The sequence below is a fragment of the Lepisosteus oculatus genome, chromosome 9, assembly GCF_040954835.1.
Source record: "Lepisosteus oculatus isolate fLepOcu1 chromosome 9, fLepOcu1.hap2, whole genome shotgun sequence".
Taxonomy (NCBI): Eukaryota; Metazoa; Chordata; class Actinopteri; order Semionotiformes; family Lepisosteidae; genus Lepisosteus; species Lepisosteus oculatus.
In genome coordinates, this window is record NC_090704.1 from 32,101,077 (window position 1) to 32,119,257 (window position 18,181).

At 39.1% G+C, this 18,181-nt stretch overlaps 1 protein-coding gene across 11 annotated transcripts in view; it reads right to left on the minus strand.

Moving 5' to 3' along the window:
- Positions 1-18,181, minus strand: part of cacna1g (calcium channel, voltage-dependent, T type, alpha 1G subunit) — a 345,750-nt gene that overhangs the window by 54,903 nt on the left and 272,666 nt on the right. For all 11 annotated transcript variants that reach the window (XM_015356347.2, XM_015356344.2, XM_015356346.2 and 8 more), the window contains 3 exons: positions 13,644-13,770; positions 5,085-5,210; positions 4,393-4,482 (listed from right to left, as the gene is read on the minus strand). In XM_015356347.2, coding sequence (XP_015211833.1) covers positions 4,393-4,482; positions 5,085-5,210; positions 13,644-13,770 — 343 coding nt within the window. The remainder of the gene's footprint in view (positions 1-4,392; positions 4,483-5,084; positions 5,211-13,643; positions 13,771-18,181) is intronic.

Consider the following 18,181-nt stretch of genomic DNA (forward strand, 5'->3'; position numbering starts at 1 on the left):
TAACAAAAAAAGAAGAAATTAAATATGACATTATTTCAGGAAATATATAAAGCTGTGCAGTTAAACCTAGATTTAGAAAGCACAAATTATTATTTCAGTAGTTGCGTTGGATCTTGATGAATGTATTACAGGTTATTTGGCATAACTCGCCTATCGGTAGCTGAGAGAGCAGCAGCCTGACTGTTGACTGCTGACGGAGCCCCCCTCACATTCTCAAGGAAAGAGCAGGGGGCGGTGCTGGGAGTGGAATGCACAAGGAGCCCAGCAGACAAGATGTGTAGGAGATTAAAATCTACCCTTTCTGCTGTTCTCCTGTCATAAACTCCCATTTCAACAGTTCAACTTAATAACCTCCACCAACCTCCACAAAATCCCCCAAATACTGATATAAAGTTCTTAACAACAGAGATTATGTGGGCCTTAGGCTGTCTGGATTTGTTCAGATATGCTGCACGCATGTGAGGTACTGTAGGTGCAGAGAAATCTGCCCAGAGTTTTGATGGTGGAGACTGGAATTTTGCTACAGTGATTCTGGAAGAGTAGCAAATGCATCGTGATAGGATTTCAATCATAATAGGGAGGCATTTAGATGGAGAAGGCATGTCAGTTTTGAGTTCTCACAAATGGCGTGGCTGAATACAGGCGGAGTAATAAGAATAAAGAGGCTCACTGGGATCTATAGTGGAATCAGATTTAAAACAGTTAATGTAAACACCGTGATGGTGGTAAGTAGGTGTAACGAACAGTTCTTTCCGGACCCTATGCGGACGACACAGTCCGACGGAGTGGGGAAACACTAGGGAAACGTCATGCAGGAAAACGGGGCTGAAGACAAGGGGGCGTGTCCAAGGTGCGCTGGTGCACGGGGGAGGTGTGGCCGAGGCGAACAATCCGAGAGTAGTCCTTAGGGAAAATCCAAAACGCAAGGGTAAGTCCAAAACCAGGAGATCCATCAGAAGAAGGAATTAAAAAACACGAAGGCCGGGTCAGAACCGGCGGAGAGGGAACGGGAACGGGAACGGAGGTTAAAACCTTAACGGGACCAGGCGCTTCCAGGTCCCGGACTCGCACGATATGGAAATCAGGTGCAGAGTCCGGATGAGCGTCAGCGCCTGGCTTTTAAGGTGGGCTGGGAAAAGGGAACAGGTGCAGAGAATAAAGTCTTAGTGAAAGGGCTGGAGCACCCTTAAGGAGGGGGAACTAATATTGTGACAGTAGGTAAGTAGGTGGTAAGTAATTTAATTGTGAGTTCAGATAGAGACTTCAAGGAAGTACTGTAGGCAAGAACGATACAGCTGGCAGCAGTGACATCAGCATATCACAGGAAGTCAAAACAAGCAAGAGATAATATCTTTTGTGCCAAATGTGGGGGGGGGGGGGGGGATGGTAGCTGCTTTGTTGCAAACATATGTATCATGTAAGGATTTCAATGGTAATTGGGGGATATATGGATGGAGAAGGCTACTCTGTTTTGGGTTGTTTGAGGAAAAATTGATCTGCTGATGGGTTAAGCTAGAGATGGCCAATAGGAGCAGAGAGTGCAGTAATCAATGTTTTGAAGAACAGTTTTCTGAGAGAGTCATTAAAAAGATAGAGAGAATGTCATTCTGAATGGGAAGGAACAGGCACAGGAGGTTAAGGTCCAGAACTGAACTGAAAATGAGAGCTACTGCATCTGATTTCAGTTCCTGGTGATATGGGCAATGACAAAGAAACCTCTGTAAGGAGAGGTGACCTGATTTCACAATAAGAACATTGGAGACAAAAGAGGTCCTTTCTATCATGACTGCAGTGACTGAGAAGATGAGGATGCTCACATTTGTATCAGGGTGAGAGCTAAGAGTAGGAGAGGATTTGAATAATGTGATCGAGATTGGATTGTGGTAAAACAGAGGAAGAGTAGGAACTGAAAATGATCTGCAAATATTCTGTAGACATAAAAGGACCTAACGCTTTCTCTGAACTGGGAAGTCAGAAACTGAAAAGGCAGTGGGTCGGTCTGAAAGTTGGGGAACTGAGGAGAGATTATAGATATTTAGGAGTATCCTGAAAAGAGCTGCTGTGGCACCCAAAAGTGGGATGGACAGCAAAGCAAAATTTACCTCACAAGCCTGAAAAGGTACCAGTAATGCAAATTGATGGGCTTTACTTTACAAGTATTAGAAATATCAGCTTTTGCAAGCTGATTGTTTCTCTCTGTTGTTCTAATCAAGTGGGGAGCCTGATCAATGGCTGAACAGAGCAGGGGGGTACTGTGGATTACGTTATTGATACTAGGACTGAGGAGCCAAGATCGATAAGACGCCTTTATCTGTCTGAGATACTGAGAGAGCTAATTTGGCTTTGGGCAAAAGAGGGATCAGCAGAGAACAGACCATTAATGAAAGCCTGCATATCACCTTTGAGTAAAAGTGCCCACAATGATGGGAATGGAGAGAGCTAATAGTAGGATCTTGCAGGTAGTACAATAGGAGGGGAGGGAGACAAGTCCGAGAGAAATCCAATTCATCTCAAAGAGATTTAATGAAGAGGTACTGAGGTACTGAGTAATTTCATGGCCCCTAGCATCTTTTGACCTTAATGAGGGTAGCTGATGCAATTAAGGTGATGCAAGCAATGGAATAGCTGGCAAATGGGTGTAGGCACTGTCGTTCCCCTGCTGGAGGTGGTGGAGAGAGCACAAGACTGCTCTGGACATTCACAAAACAAGCTTTGGGCTGGTTCAATACTGTAAAATGACATGGACTGAAAATATTATTGCACTACTATACCATAGAGGTGTCTGAGACCAAGGTATGGCAAGCATACGTTTTTTGGGGAGTGGAGTCATAGTGAGGATTATTGTCTTGAGCTAAGCAATTGATCTTTCTGTTTGAAGCAGGAGTTTCAATAGCTATGATTGTTATGTTGAGGGAAGAGAGGGTGAAATGAGCAAGGTAGAATGGACATGGTCGGAGGTGAAGTGGACATTGGCCAAGTGGGGGGATGCTGCTCTTGAAGTGACCAGCAACAGGTTGTTTTTGTGTTGCAGTTCAGAAACCACAGCTTTCTTTGATTTGTAAAGTCCACTGTGAGTGTGTTTAATGTGTCTGTGAGTGAGATTAATACGGAATTGAGCTACAGTTTGTTTTACTCTTAAACTATTCTTGGAGTCTGAACCGCATCCTCTACAAACAAAACCCATCACTCTTGGGACTTCCTGCTATACTGGAACCAATCACGTCTGCTGGATGAATCTATGGAGCTATTTCTGCAGAATGTTTACAAAACCTGTTGATGTTTCTTCAAACAATAATGCCATGAGTAAACAAAATGCAGAATAGCTTACTGTGCTGCAAGTACATTACTTCACAACAGGGTAATGTGTCTGTTAATCAGATCTGAAGTTATAGTAAAAATTAGAAAGAATAAATTAAAGTAAAAGGGAGAGAGTGAAGTCAAATTCTGGTGCAATAATTTGAGACCTGTTTGAAGTGGAATAGAAACTAGTGTGGGGCTGATAAACTATCTAGTTTTCTGCTTAGATTTCATTAGGATTTCAGTGCTTTCTCAATCCTATCCCCCAGAAGCCCTTTTGAGGGCAGACACATCATTAAGTGCTTGGTGCCTCTCCCTAAATGCAGAGAAATGTGGCTAAAGGGGCATCTCAGATAAGAGACATCCTAAAAATGTGCTGTACACTTAATCATATATAGTGCAGGTGGGCTCCAGCCAGTCACCAGGCCAGGTTCTTCCCAAGAATCACAGGTCAAAGGTCATCCAGCCATCACACAAAGGAAGATCCACCAATTGGGTATTTGTAGGGTGGGTAGCAGAACCAAACCTGATTGCCTCTCAGCCAATCATCAACTAGTGATGTTGCCCTATATAAACTGGAACACAAGTACTTTTCTCCAGTTAACCACTGACTCTCTCAATTTTTCTCTAAACTGCCAAATTTACATTACAACCATGTGCCTGCAAGCACATAAACTTTCTCCAAGATGTCAGCCTGAGAGAATGATTCAGAAAAGTACACAATTCTGCCCAAGATATTTTTTCTGAAACGGAAATCTTGTGCTCGTGAACCCACTGTTTCCTGAGTGTTTCCTGCTATGAATTGTATGTGTGTTCATAGCAGATAATTTTACAGATATAAATATTAAATGATGTTGTTGCTTGTTTTGCATGTTTTGGTTTTATTAATACATTGTACAATGTATATTTAGAATCTGTGTGTGACTGTAAATTATTGTATTTGATTGGTTTCTAAAAGTCATCAAACACTCTCATAATTTACTGTTATAATTTTTGAATGTTACAGCATATTAAAACCCCTAAAGCATTTCCTTGCTTTGCCAGTGCACATTCAGAAAAGGCACTCAAATGAGTAGCACAGAGATCACATCATACTTGTTGGTCAACTCCCACAGCATCCAGTCCATCATACATGATGTCCACCCATCCATCTTTGGAGGCCAGCACAAAGAGAGACATCAGTGCCTGGTGGAGGATGACAAGGAGATCAAATGAAGGTCCTAAAATTTTTCTCAAGTCACAAAGCTAAAAAGCAGAAAAGTTTTGGAATCAATCCTGTCTTGAGTCATAAAAGAGTATATATTGGATTCAGGTTCATATCCAGTGTTGTTCTAAATAGCCCTATAGTCACAATTATTGTCTACATTGGAAACAAGAAAAAAATATCAAGTAAAAGAAATATTAACTTATTCGTTTGGTGGAAATAAAAGAAAGTGAATTAGATTAATTTATAAATGAAGTTCTGAATTGTTCTGTGCTAAATTTTACCACATATTCTCAGTTACATACTCATATAACTGAGTATTTATGTTTTGACTATTTATCTCAGTGCTCTTGTTGTTGTTTCACACACGTGTGAACGAATGTGCTTTTCTCTTTGTCCTGGCAGATAGAAGGCTTTTGAATGTGTGTCTTTTTAATGTTGGCTCTGGTGTTGCGGAGCTCTATTATCAAGTAACCAAATAAGTCACTGTTTTTTTCCTTGTCATACACATTCTTTTGATGTTGTTGTTTAAGTTACAGTATGTCATGGATGATCCTGTGTGCAAACAGTAGCGGCAACTTACCTGGCCCAGGTTGTCAAAGTTGTACTTATGTCGGACCCACTTGAAATTAGCCTGAAGGCAGTCAGATTTGTTAGTGATGTTCCTGGTGTCCTCTCCTTGGCAGACAAAGAACTTCCCTTTGAAGAGCTGTGATGGTAGGATATGGAAGGATCATAAAGATGTCATTTTCATATACACAAGAGTATGGCTAATGTTAAACTCTGCTGAGGTTTTTCATCAAAACTAGTAACACTTACAGATGTGTAATACATTAGGAATACCATCTTCCACACTTGCATTTTCCACTGTTACAATAAAGAGTTGTCAAATACTGTACATATTCATGAAATTTGTATAACAAACCACAATCTGACACCATATCCACAGACCACAGAGAAGGAATATGAAGGCAGGTGAATATCAAGAATTGGATCTTTAGCATTATGTTGTATCATCACTCTGTCCACAATAAAGCAACTACTGAATATTCTGCTACTGATACTGATTTGTTACCCACAATTTTGTACAGTGCAGATGATACAGTATAGTAGTAACAGTTAATAACACAGTTGGAATGTTCCTAGACTGCACATAAAAGTTCCAGCTTCCCGAGGTTGATAGGTTATTGAAGAAGATAACAACTAACTGATGAGAGGAGATTCAAGATAAGAAAAACACATCTTTTATCACTATTCTAAAAATTTGAACAACATGCGTTACTTGAATCTCCCTCCTATTAAGCCCAGCTGTCCTTCTCTGCATAGCCAGAGCAGCAATACCTGTAATATGTCTCTAATATGGTCAAAATTATACACAATAAGCTAAATCAGAGCTACCCTTAATTCAGCTACTACACTTTTAACTGCACAGTTCCTACATTGCAAATACCCTGAACCCTTCAAAAACATGACCTACTGTATATCTATGGTTAAAGGCAAGAAATATGATATACTGCAGGCATGTGGCAGAAAGTTTTATGGTCCGATAAGAGAAGAAATGACATTTTAGTCTAAATGCATTAATTAATTATTCTACGAGCATCAATTCTGGCTCATAGCATATCAACACCATTCCAACTGTCAAGCATGGTGATGGTAGCATAATGCTATGTGGATAATTTGTGTCAACAGCAACAGGGAAGCTTTTCAGGATTGAACAGAAAAGGACAGAGAAATGTTTTGTACCATGTACAGGTGAATCCTAGAAGAAAACCTGCTTGAGAAAATTCACACAGTTGGGCAATGACCTGAAGCACAAGACCAAAGATACATTGAAGTATTCTGACAAGAGGTGAGTGTCTTTATCATATGGTCAGTTTATGTCCATTACTGCCATTTGTTATTTAAAGAACAATAACTTTTTGTTATCAAGCAAGACCTGAAACGCCCATGTTGACTGTCATCTAGAATCCTAATGCCATAAAGGCGATTGTCTATTTTAGATCCAATTTTTATGTAGGATGGAGGACTAACTCCAGAGTTCCGCTAGTTGGCAATGTGTTTTGGGGGCTATCGCAAGCCTTTACAGCTGGGTGCTCTTGCTCTTGGTGGTAGGATTTCCTATGCTTTCTTGAAGGTAAAGTCACCTGGATTACGTCTCTCACAATCTGTTTAAAATCTTGTTGAAATGTTCTCATCCGTTTGTTAAAAGAAAAATGATATTTACAGAAAAATTATTTGATTTTTTTGTAGATGAAATGTGTGTCTGTTGTCATTTAGTTAATAAATATCTAAAAAAGTGCACTGTATGCAGTCTGAGCACATAATGAGTATCATGTGGTTGTTCAGTACGATGAAGCTGTGTATTGGTTTGTATTAGCAGTGATTAGTTTTGTTGATCTGGTTTGTGTAAAGGGAAGTAGTTTTTGCGTTGATGTAGCTCATTCTGTTTTGTCTCAAAGGATTGTCAATCACTGGCTGTGGTACAGTATATTAATAAAACTGCGAGTTAGTTAAAATCTGGTGTCAGAATTTTGATTGAACAAACCCATAGCCTTAACAAAATACACAACGCAAAATACAAAAAAAAGTATGAAAGGGTGTGCAGTATGATTTAAAATCTAAATTTAAGAATGTTAATCTGTGTATACAGTGGTGTGCATGTGTAAATGGTAAATTATATGTGATTTTTCGCTAAAATATGCTCAAAATGACCTGGCTTTTTTTTTTTACAAAAAAATACATTTTTGTGTACTTTATATGGATCAATCCTTTCTGATCTAAAAGCAGTACAGTAGGTGACTTATTTTCACCACTGTGACAAACCTAGCACACACACCACCATAATACGAATCCTGCTAGTATCATCTAGCAGGTATTCTGTCATTCATCTTGAAGTGCCCCCTACATGATCCTAGCTGTGACTCATTGAAGTCTCAGAGAAGCCTGTAGGTATTTATTTTTAGTTTCTCTCCACTCAGCATTCCACTCACAATGTCACTAAGTCATCTCCTCATTAACTCTTTACTTCACCAATTTCTGTTTGTTGACTGTTAAAGCACTGTATTATGCAATCTGATATACTTTGCGGTACCCAATTGCAGTCCTCACTTGCCAAATCACCATTCAGTCAATTCATGGTTCAACCTGTGCTATCTAGACTCCTTTCTCTCTCAGCTGTAGGGAGAAGGTACACTGCTACTTTGCCAGGTGTTACCCTAACTCCTACAAGTAACAATGCCTGCAGTCAGCCCTGGTTCAACAGGCAAACTCTGTTTCTGGGCAACGCACTTTAACCCCATTGAACCTGCTACACATTAGGAATGTGGAATGCTGTTTCTCCCTTATCTTCAGGCCTGCTGGGCAAGCAAGTTCTTTCTCTTACTTTTACCAGGTACTGTAACATTTACTACATCCTAAACCGCAAGCACCCTCACTTACAGAATCCCACGGGCCTATATCAATCCCTCTCTATTCTCATTCTTCCCTCCTTCCAGGCCGAAGCCTAGATTGAAACTGAAGCCCTTTTCCTCCTGGCTGTTCTTACAATCTTCTCGATTAGCTTGGGGGAGTGGGTTACGTAATTGTTTTTGCTTTGGAAACACTGTAGTTCATTGCTAAGACCAATACATCTCCTTGAATTTGAATTTGAGTAGTCCACTCCACACAGAGCCTGTCCTATCTGCTCTTTTCCACATCTGGAGTTCCACTTCCTCTGAGATGGTAGGTTTTTCCAGTAATTTTGTTCCCATTTAAATTATTGGCTGGAATATGACAGCCATGCCAGCAGGATTAGATAGTGGGATGCACAATATGGGACATGTATCAAGGGTTGCGACGATGTGGAAAATAGACACCATTGAACACTAGGAAGTAATGACTTCCCAGGTTTGTATCTTATTAAGAAAATGAGAAGAGATCTTTCCCAAGCTTTTGTTTCTGCCTGGGCATGTGGTGCACATTTGTATGCATCAGGCAGTTTCAAATTTCAGCTTTTAGCATTGTAAGAGGGCAGTGGTGATAAGATGGCAGTTCTTGTTTAATGATAAGATCTGTACTACCGCACCACATCTACTGTGGTGTGACAAAATGGAAGTAGGACCTCAGGATGAACTAAAAAGAACATTTGCAAACATAAGTGTACATAACCCGAAAACTATACTTTCTGTGTGATGTAATACTGTAGTAGTAACTTGGACTAAATGGGATTGCTACTTATTGATTACAACCAATCATATCTATTAGCATGAAGAGACACCCTCTGATTTTATAGGTACAGTAACTTATCTACAATGAGCAAAGACCTGGTATCAGTGGTATTAAAAAAAACATCAGTATTGTACTGCAATCCCATGCACTACATAGAATGTGTTTAGGAGCAGAAAGGAGGATAATACAGACCTAAAAATAGAGGGCATCTAGAGTGTGAATAATGTATAGACCAAATTAGATAGTATGTTACACTAATTGTCATTTTACAGAATACAATGTTAACATCTTGCCACTAGAGAAATTAGATTTACTATAAAAGTTTGACTATTTGTCCACAATTGTGGATCCCCAACTAGGACTTTATTAGTACAGAAGATCAGGTGACTGGAGGGGGTTTCTGAGCAGTTACACAGCAATCTCATTAAAATGATTTAAGAAAATCCTAGGCAATCCAGTCCCCAAAGGCAACATTGCAAAAAGCCCCTGTTTTCAATGTAGTTGCATCCGTATCTTACACACAAAGCTACTCCAGCCTTATCTGAGTGTGTACACTTTTTTACACTTAGCTTAACTCGGCATTCAATCCCGGTTTAATATTTCCTGACTTCAGCTGTAGTACCTCTCCTAAACTAAAACCTAAATATAGAATTCTTGGTGTAATATCTGGCTTAAATTAGTTCAGGTGGGTAGCTGCGTTAGCATGCGTAGGCTGCAAAGGAACAAGTAATAGGTTTATTCCACAAAGGCACAAGTAATAGGTTTATTCCATGCTGAAAAGAGATGAAAGAAAACACATTTCGGCTGTGAAGCCTTCTTCAGGTGTGAGAAAGACAGGGCGGACAGCAAAGATCAATTAGCCCAGGAGAACAAAAGCTGGCAGAGGGGAGGAGGCAGGAGGGGCAGAAAGGCAGAGAGACCACTCAGGAAGTGCAAAGTGGTGAGGGGTGAAGACAGGTGTGAAGTCAAAACCTGCATGTGAATAGAGAAGATTACACGAAAATAAGTCGGTCATTGAGAGAAGAGGGAAGGTGTGAACCTAGTTTCAGGATGAGTTTAGTTTCTGTTGTCTTTCTACTATGGGAGTTGAGAAACCCTTCTTTGAGAACAGAGACAGAGAGATCAGTGTGATCATGGCCGTCTGTGGTGAAATGAGAAACAATGGGCTTGGAGTGATCTTTAATGTTCATAGCCCTAATGTTCTCTGAAGTTGTCTCCTTCTGGTTTCCGCAACGTAGATAGCTGAAAAGAGTTCCTCTGGCTTAAATCATTACAATATACTGCATATTATACGTTTAGAAATATTGCAATGATAAAGTGTTTCATATGTCTTTCATGGGCTGAGAAGGAATTCCATGCTTTTATCTCATGCTCTTTTTTTTTGGTTCCATTAGTCCGTCTATATCAAGGTCACAGCTGGTGCAGAATGTGAGTGCTGGAGTCTATAATAAAACAAAACTTTAAGAGGATATTACTCCAGTCCTGGCTGCTTGCCAGGGAAGTCAAGCAGTGGCTTCCAGTTAGAGCTAGAACTGATAAGATCCTCTTACATACAAAGCACCTAATGGTTTGGCATCAAATTATCTTGCATAGAGAATGTGTCCCTGTGAGGCTCACAGTGCACTGAGGTCAACCTGTTGTGGCTTTTCATAGTTTCATTATTACTGTACATGTTCTTTTAATTATATCTTTTATTGTTTTTCCTTATTTTTTAATGATGTCAGTTTTATCTATAGCACTGATTATGAAAGTTGTTGAATAAATATTGGCAATTTGTTATTTAAGTAAGCTTTTTTTTAAAACCACCAAAGGAATTTTGTTTTCAAGTTTTAGGACTCTGGGAATAAGAAACACAAGGATAATGTTTGTGCTCCTTTATTTAAACCAGAACAATCAGATTTTGCACAGATGAATATTATTTTGTATTGAATGTATTTAAAATTTTGAAAACTTTCCACCAAAGACTGCAAAGGAGTAGATATGTGCAGACCTATAGTTTTTACATACTTTTTTATAAGTGAAAGAAATGTTAGACAATGAGTTCACAGACAGTTAAGGGGATGAATAAAAAAAAAGCTGAAAGTGAGGTGTCGACACTTCATCTGTGTTGCACCGTGCAGTCAGGTTGCCATGGAAGTCCACTTGGAATGGTTGGTCTCCATTGGCCTGTTGTATTAGTGTTGTATGCTGTGCTTAATGTGTGCTGGAGCTCGCAATTGTAACGAACAGTTCTTTCCGGACCCTATGCGGACGACACAATCCGACGAAGTGGGGGAACACTGGGGAAACGTCATGCAGGAAAACGGGGCTGAAGACAGGGGGGCGTGTCCAAGGTGCGCTGGTGCACGGGGGAGGTGTGGCCGAGGCGAACAATCCAAGAGTAATCCTTAGAGTATCCAAAAACACATGAGTAAGTCCAAAACCAGGAGATCCATCAGAACAAAGAATTAAAAACCACGAAGACCGGGTCGGAACCGGCGGACAGGGACAAGGAACAGGGGTTAAAACCTTAACGGGACCAGGCGCTTCCTGGTCCCGGACTCGCACGATATGGAAATCAGATGCAGAGCCCGGAAGAGCGTCAGCGCCTGGCTTTTAAGGTGGGCAGGGAATAGGGAGCAGGTGCATGGAATAAAGTCTTGAGTGATAGGGCTGGAGCACCCTTAAGGAGGGGGAACTAATATCGTGACAGTACGCCCCTCCTTTTCAGGGCGGCTCCGAAGCCCTAAGAAAAAAAAAGGGGGAGAGAAAAAAAGACTGATGGAATCCGGGCTGCCAGGGTGCCGTCCGCGGGGTCCAGGTGTAGGCTCTGCATTCTGTAACGAACAGTTCTTTCCGGACCCTATGCGGACGACACAATCCGACGAAGTGGGGGAACACTGGGGAAACGTCATGCAGGAAAACGGGGCTGAAGACAGGGGGGCGTGTCCAAGGTGCGCTGGTGCACGGGGGAGGCGTGGCCGAGGCGAACAATCCAAGAATAATCCATAGAGAATCCAAAACACGAAGGTAAGTCCAAAACCAGGAGATCCATCAGAACTCGGAATTAAAACCACGAAGGCCGGGTCGGAACCGGCGGACGGGGACAAGGAACAGGGGTTAAAACCTTAACGGGACCAGGCGCTTCCTGGTCCCGGACTCGCACGATATAGAAATCAGAGCAGAGCCCGGAAGAGCGTCAGCGCCTGGCTTTTAAGGTGGGCAGGGAATGGGAAACAGGTGCAGGGAATGAAGTCTTTAGTGAAAGGGCTGGAGCACCCTTAAGGAGGGGGAACTATAGTCGTGACAGCAATTTTATACTTATCCATGCTTTGGGACTTCTAAGCACAACACTGACACCTCCTTGTGACATCAAAATTTAACATTTTACAATTTAAATAATACATTAAAATGGACCTGAAGTGTAAAAAACCAGAACAGGCCTCTGAGCCCTGTGATTTGCTGTGCAGCTGATGTCACGGTACACCCTACTGCAGGATTGATTTGAGGAGTGGCTGAAGACATCTTTGTCCAACTCGCAAAGAAGGTTTTTTTAAATACTTTAAAAGACATTTTTGGACTCTAGATTATTAATTGTGAATCTTCAACCATGTTTGTGTAAAAATGGCCAAAAGGCAATCAAAAATATATTGTTTTTTTCAGTAAAATGATCAGAAAACTTTCTGCTGAATCTGACCTGAGGTGAAACTAGATAAGATTGGGAGATGTGCTACACCTGTGGTCGCTTTGGCTGAAAATATGTGTAAAATTACTAGCAGAATGTGTCAGATGAACATTTGGCCTACCAATCAACTTGAATTTAATCAAATCAAACACAAATGGCTAATAACTGAAAAAAAAAAATCTTTGCCGCATGACATGTCAGAAAGTAAGCTCCATGAGTCCAGAGAAAACGTCAGGCAAGGAAGTTGTTAAAGAGTAGGCACTATGATGTATTCTGCTCTCTGTTCTACATTTAAAAAAAGTGAAGGGTGCTCAGGAAAAATCTAGCATTTTAAATAAAGTTTAAGGGGAAAGGGTGATACTTTAGTGTAGATTATCATTAAAGATAAATGTGAACGATTATCCACCAGGGCCTGCATTTTTTGAAGATCTTTGAAAAAGGCTAAACATCACAAACCATCAAAAAGTACAGCAGTGAACTAATGCTTAAACGAGGCTATTCCTTTTTTTAAAAGTAAAAGTTATTAAATCATAGGTTTATGAAAATAATGAAAAAACACAATAATGTTTATATAAAGTTTCACCTTTCAGCAATATGTGTAATGTGTGTAGCTCTGCTATGCCTTTATTGGGATTGGATCATAGTCAATCACAGGTTCAGAGCAGACACATTAGATGAGTATACAGAACATTATGAGTACTAATAGCATATGAGTACTGCATTTGAAATGACTGTTTTTGTTAATTCACCCTATTGTCATGTTATGAATAGTAGAAGCTTGAAAATGTGATATACTGGATTACATTACACTGATTTTATGTGTATGTTACAGTTCATTATCTCTGCTGCCCCAATACATCTGTTTTCTGTTAACATGGAGCAGTGGTTTGATGTCCAAGGCATGATTCATCACCAAAGAGAACTTGGTTCCAGTGCTGGTAAGTTCACCTGAGGTTTTCCTCCAGTGAACTGATATGTGTTGTTTTTTTTTCCAAGCAGGGCATTTTGGTGTTTAATATAGTCGTGGTGTGGGTTTTAAAGTACATTTAAGGCAGAGGTACTTGCTAGCTGAGCTAGTTAGATAGACAGCTTTTATGTTTTCTGATTATTTTGTTTATTTTATCAAGCACTAAAGCCAAGCATTTTATTAAACATAATGCCAAGAAACCTCTTAATGAACATTTCGTTCTGAGTCTGTTACGTGTGAAGGTCCCATTAGGCATCTTCAAAACAGTACCGATAACTGGACACAGAGCAGTCATCCCTTACCTGCACTCCAAGGATCCCAAAGATGATGAAGAAGGCACAGCAGATGACCACTATGTTACCGATGGGCTTCAGAGAGGACATCAAAGTTTCGACCACCAGCTTGAGGCCTGGGGCACGACTGATCACCCTGCAGGCGACAAGAGAAGCCCAACTGAGAGTCAGAGAAAGCAGGTTTTCCTACAGTGGGGCAATGGCTAAGAAAACTATTCCCGACTGGACGTAGAGGCAGATAACTGGAAAGTCATTTAATTTGACAATTTCTGAATTCCTAAAATTCCAATACCTGGGTTGTGTTTCATTTTTCATTTGATTTACAGCTTTCGTTGCTTTTCTAATTACTGTATTGTTTAATTTATAATTTAGATTAAATAATATATTTTAAAATAAATCATTTAAAGACAGAAACAATTATTCTAACTCTAATTTAGATAAAGAACAAATATTTATATTTCAGTATTTTAAAACTTAAATATTATAGTTATTGCCTATCTTATTTTAAAATATTTCAGACATAGAGCTAATGTCATGAGGCCGCTACAGTAGTTTCAAAGGATGAAAAGACTGATGTCAGTAAACACAGTCATATTACATCATTAGAAGGATAGAGCTGCAGTCGGGGACTGTCAGGATTCTACTTGTCTTTTGTCAAGGGGATCACAAGGTCATTTCATGCTTTTCTCGTGAGAATTCTTTTACGGTTTTTAACTGTGTCAAAATTCATTAGGCTAAACTCCCTATAGCAAGATTGCTGACTCCTCACTTTGATGACCCACAATCTGGGTATTATAGGTCAGCTTAAATGTGGTAAAAGTGTTAATTTTTCCAATAGAGCAATGTAAGAACATGTAAGTGAGACATGTAAGTGTTTGTTTGGTAGTTTAACTATCACAGTAGATCTAAAATGTCATCCAACCATTTCCTTAAAGATCCCAGAGACTGGGTCTCAAAACATGTGCTGGGAAATCATTTTTTTGTTTTCTTTCCTACAGTTCATAAGCTCCTTTTTAGTTTCCAATTGTGAGCCTGCATGTTATTTGTCACCACTGCCTGAAATAGACGGAGCAGATCAATACCCCTTAGGATCTTATGTACTGTACTTAAATCAAACCCCACACAATGATTTACTGTAAATATTTTAGAGTGGAACCTCACTTGTTTTAAATTCTGGACTTTTTGCTAATTATCCCAGCACCGTTTGCTTTTTTTATTGCTTTCCCATTGTTTTGATGAGGATAAAGAATAATCTACATAAACACCCTGATCTCTTTCACGATTCCTGCAGCTCTGAATCACTTATCTGATAGAGACAAAGGCCGTGTATTTCCTTAGTCCATGATTTTGTATCAGGAGGTTTGCAAATCACTTGTCTATGTTTCCCACTCCCCCTTATTTTTGTATCATTTGTACATTTCACTCTATAAAAAATGTTACAGAGCATTATTAGGAGCTAAATCATATACAGTTTCAGGAAGAGTAACAGGCCTAAAATGGATCCCTACAGTATATCATACTATTGCTTACACCGACATGATAAAAGAACTGAATCTTTTTACTTCTAAATAGAGAATAAAAAGACCCAATAGTCTTCTTCAGAATACTATAAAAAATATGAAACCAGTAGTAGAACACGTACTAAAAGGTACTTTTACCAAGAAAAGAAGACATTTTTAGACAAACTAGTCCACTTTTTAGTCCACTGTTGTGGACGTTTGAAAAAAGCTGGCCAGAAATGTTGTTAAACCTGAAAAACTGGCTTCTTTCAAGAAACATCTACACAAACTATTCAACTACTAGCAACCAAAAAACATAAATGAGCTGAACAGCTTTGTGTCTACACGATCCAACACCTCTTCAGTTGCTGTGTGCTGAACATAGAAATAGCATTCCCGGAATGTCAATTCCAGCCTTTTCCACAAATTTTAAAATATTATTATGTTTAGTTTTGCCTGTAGTGAAATCATAAATTGGCACTTAATTCCTATTTCTCTGTGGTACCATAGTCAGTACTGGGAATGACCTCTAGAGTTTTTCCCAGTCCTGACTTATTCATTTTTGTTCCTAGTACTGTATTCAGTTATTCATACTTGTTCCCAGTACTGAGTTATTAATTTTTCCATAAACCTTGCATATCTACAATAGATGTGGCACAAACAGTCAAACCCCACAGAGACAGGGACCCCAGTGGAATGGGATTTATCCCATGATTCTGGAACTGTGAAATAACTGTGATACAAAACCATGCCATAAAGCTGAGGGCTATAAAAACATTGTTGTTTGCACCCAACTAATATAAGTCTGAGATCTTGTGCACAGACTCCAGCCATGACTCTTTTGCAAGGCTGTTAACACCATGAGTATAACGCATTAAAAGACTTTGGCAACACATTTTGCACATCTGTTTGTTCAATAAATTAAAGGGGATGCTTACAGTTTATAAGATTATCATTATTCAATTAATTAAAAGCCTGGAAAATACAATAATAAAATATTTAATTTAAACATTACTTCATATATGCTTTGACTAAACTGTGGTTAAATTTAACTGTGCTTAATCACACTGCTTGAAGAGCCTGGAAGCAGTTTGAGAGCCCAGAAGAGGTCTTGTACTAAACTTTAGGATCAGATGTTCTGATTCTTAACTTTGCTGCAATTGGACTTAACACACACCTGGCATACCTGGCAGTTGCCAACTTTGAAAGTTTGTTTTTACTGATAGTGTCCCTAAACTTCCTATATTATATTTTTTCTTTTAAGAACATGACTTCTGTTCTAATTTGTTCTGCCTTGTGAGCAGTCTGTGGTGGCTGGGGGAGGAAGGGGGGGATTCAGCCCTTGGATGGAAAAGAAGACTTGAGTTACAAGAAAGTAGCAGCTTTCAATAAGCAGAGCACCCTATGGTAGTGCTACCAATCATACTCTCACATGCTAAACAGGACAGAGTGCGTTATGAATGTGGTGAAAAAAAAAACAGCTTGTGAAGGATATTGGTTTGATTTTTTTTTCAAGTAGCAGATATGATGACGTTAGTAGCATTGTTTAAATTAAATATTTTTATAGTCCAAAACAAATCTGGACCCCTGTGCCTTATTGTATTATAAAACCTAAAATAACAAAATACTGGGAGGGTGGAAAAGAAGCTATACAATTATTTTAGTATTTTCTTTAAATACAAGTCCTATTCTTTTAATTGTGCTGCAATTCACTATTATGGTTTATTCTTTAGCATAATTCAATGTCAAAACACTATTAAGTTCACACTCTGTTCAATTGCAAGACAGCTGTTTGCATTCTATCAATCACACTGTAAATAATAAAAAATTCCCTATAATGTACAGTTAAGTGACAGAACTATTTTCACTGTAGCCAGACATTTTAAAGTGTTCCAAATTAAAATCCATTATTTTGTCCTGGGGCACAATTCCACAAAGTTGGAATCACCACTCTAATTAACCCCTGCCCAGTCATTCAATTGCTCCTTTCAATAGAGTCATTAGTGTTCCCTGGGCTTTGTACTGCTATTTAAAATAAGCTCAACAAGACATTACTGAGCATCAGATCGAACCTATCTTTATATTTATCCATGTATGGTTTTAGAAATATATTGGAAATATTATGGGAATTCGTTATTTCAATGTCTTTTTGATTTACGTTGATTACGCTCAGGTGATAAAGTGATTTAATCAGTTGAATGTCAGGCCTTATCAAAATCAAGAAAGCAAAACACAGAAAGGGACTTGTTAAACATGGAGGCAGAGAGAGAAAGAGAGAGAGAGAAAAAGTCAGGCATCTGCTGGAAGCAGAGGAGAGATTCATGTTGAATGTTTCAACTGATTACTATATGTTTGTGATCAATGTTGTTTGTTTTAGTTGATCAACTCTAATAGTGCATTAATACTTTAAATTTCATATAGGGGAGGGCTACTTCCAATATATCTTTTAACCATACAAAGCGTATGCTGTAGTACATTATGCAACAGTATAAGGGTTGACGTATACAGTACATGATTGTGGTCATTCACTAGGGTTCTCTACTTCGAACCTTTGTGAATGTTGAGACCATACTTATTTTAAAATGTTACGTCATCAAAGAATGTAGTTGACATTCCTAGAACCTGTTGAACTTGCAAAGAGCCAAAATGTTCTTGATTGTTGTCCCACCACATAGTGTCCCTCACTTACTTCAGTGACTTAAAAGTTGGAAACTGTAAAGGGCATTCCCAAGCCTGTACAAGTTTAATATTTTTTGCATCTTAAATTAAAGATGCAATTTAAATCTTTTAAATGAACAACTTTAGAATACCCTGAAAGAATACAAAAATAGCTGATCCAATACTGAAACCAATTTAGACCACAGAGGGCTTAAGACAGAAAACAAAATAGAAGACCTAGAAGTCACTGGATTAGAACAATACTCTTATAGGCTTTTGTTTCTGGTTTACCTGCTAGAGTGATTTCAACTGAGCTTCGAACATTCTATTCCATCTACTGAAAGCAAGAATTCAGCAAAACACAAATAATGCAAATCCAATCCAAATAAA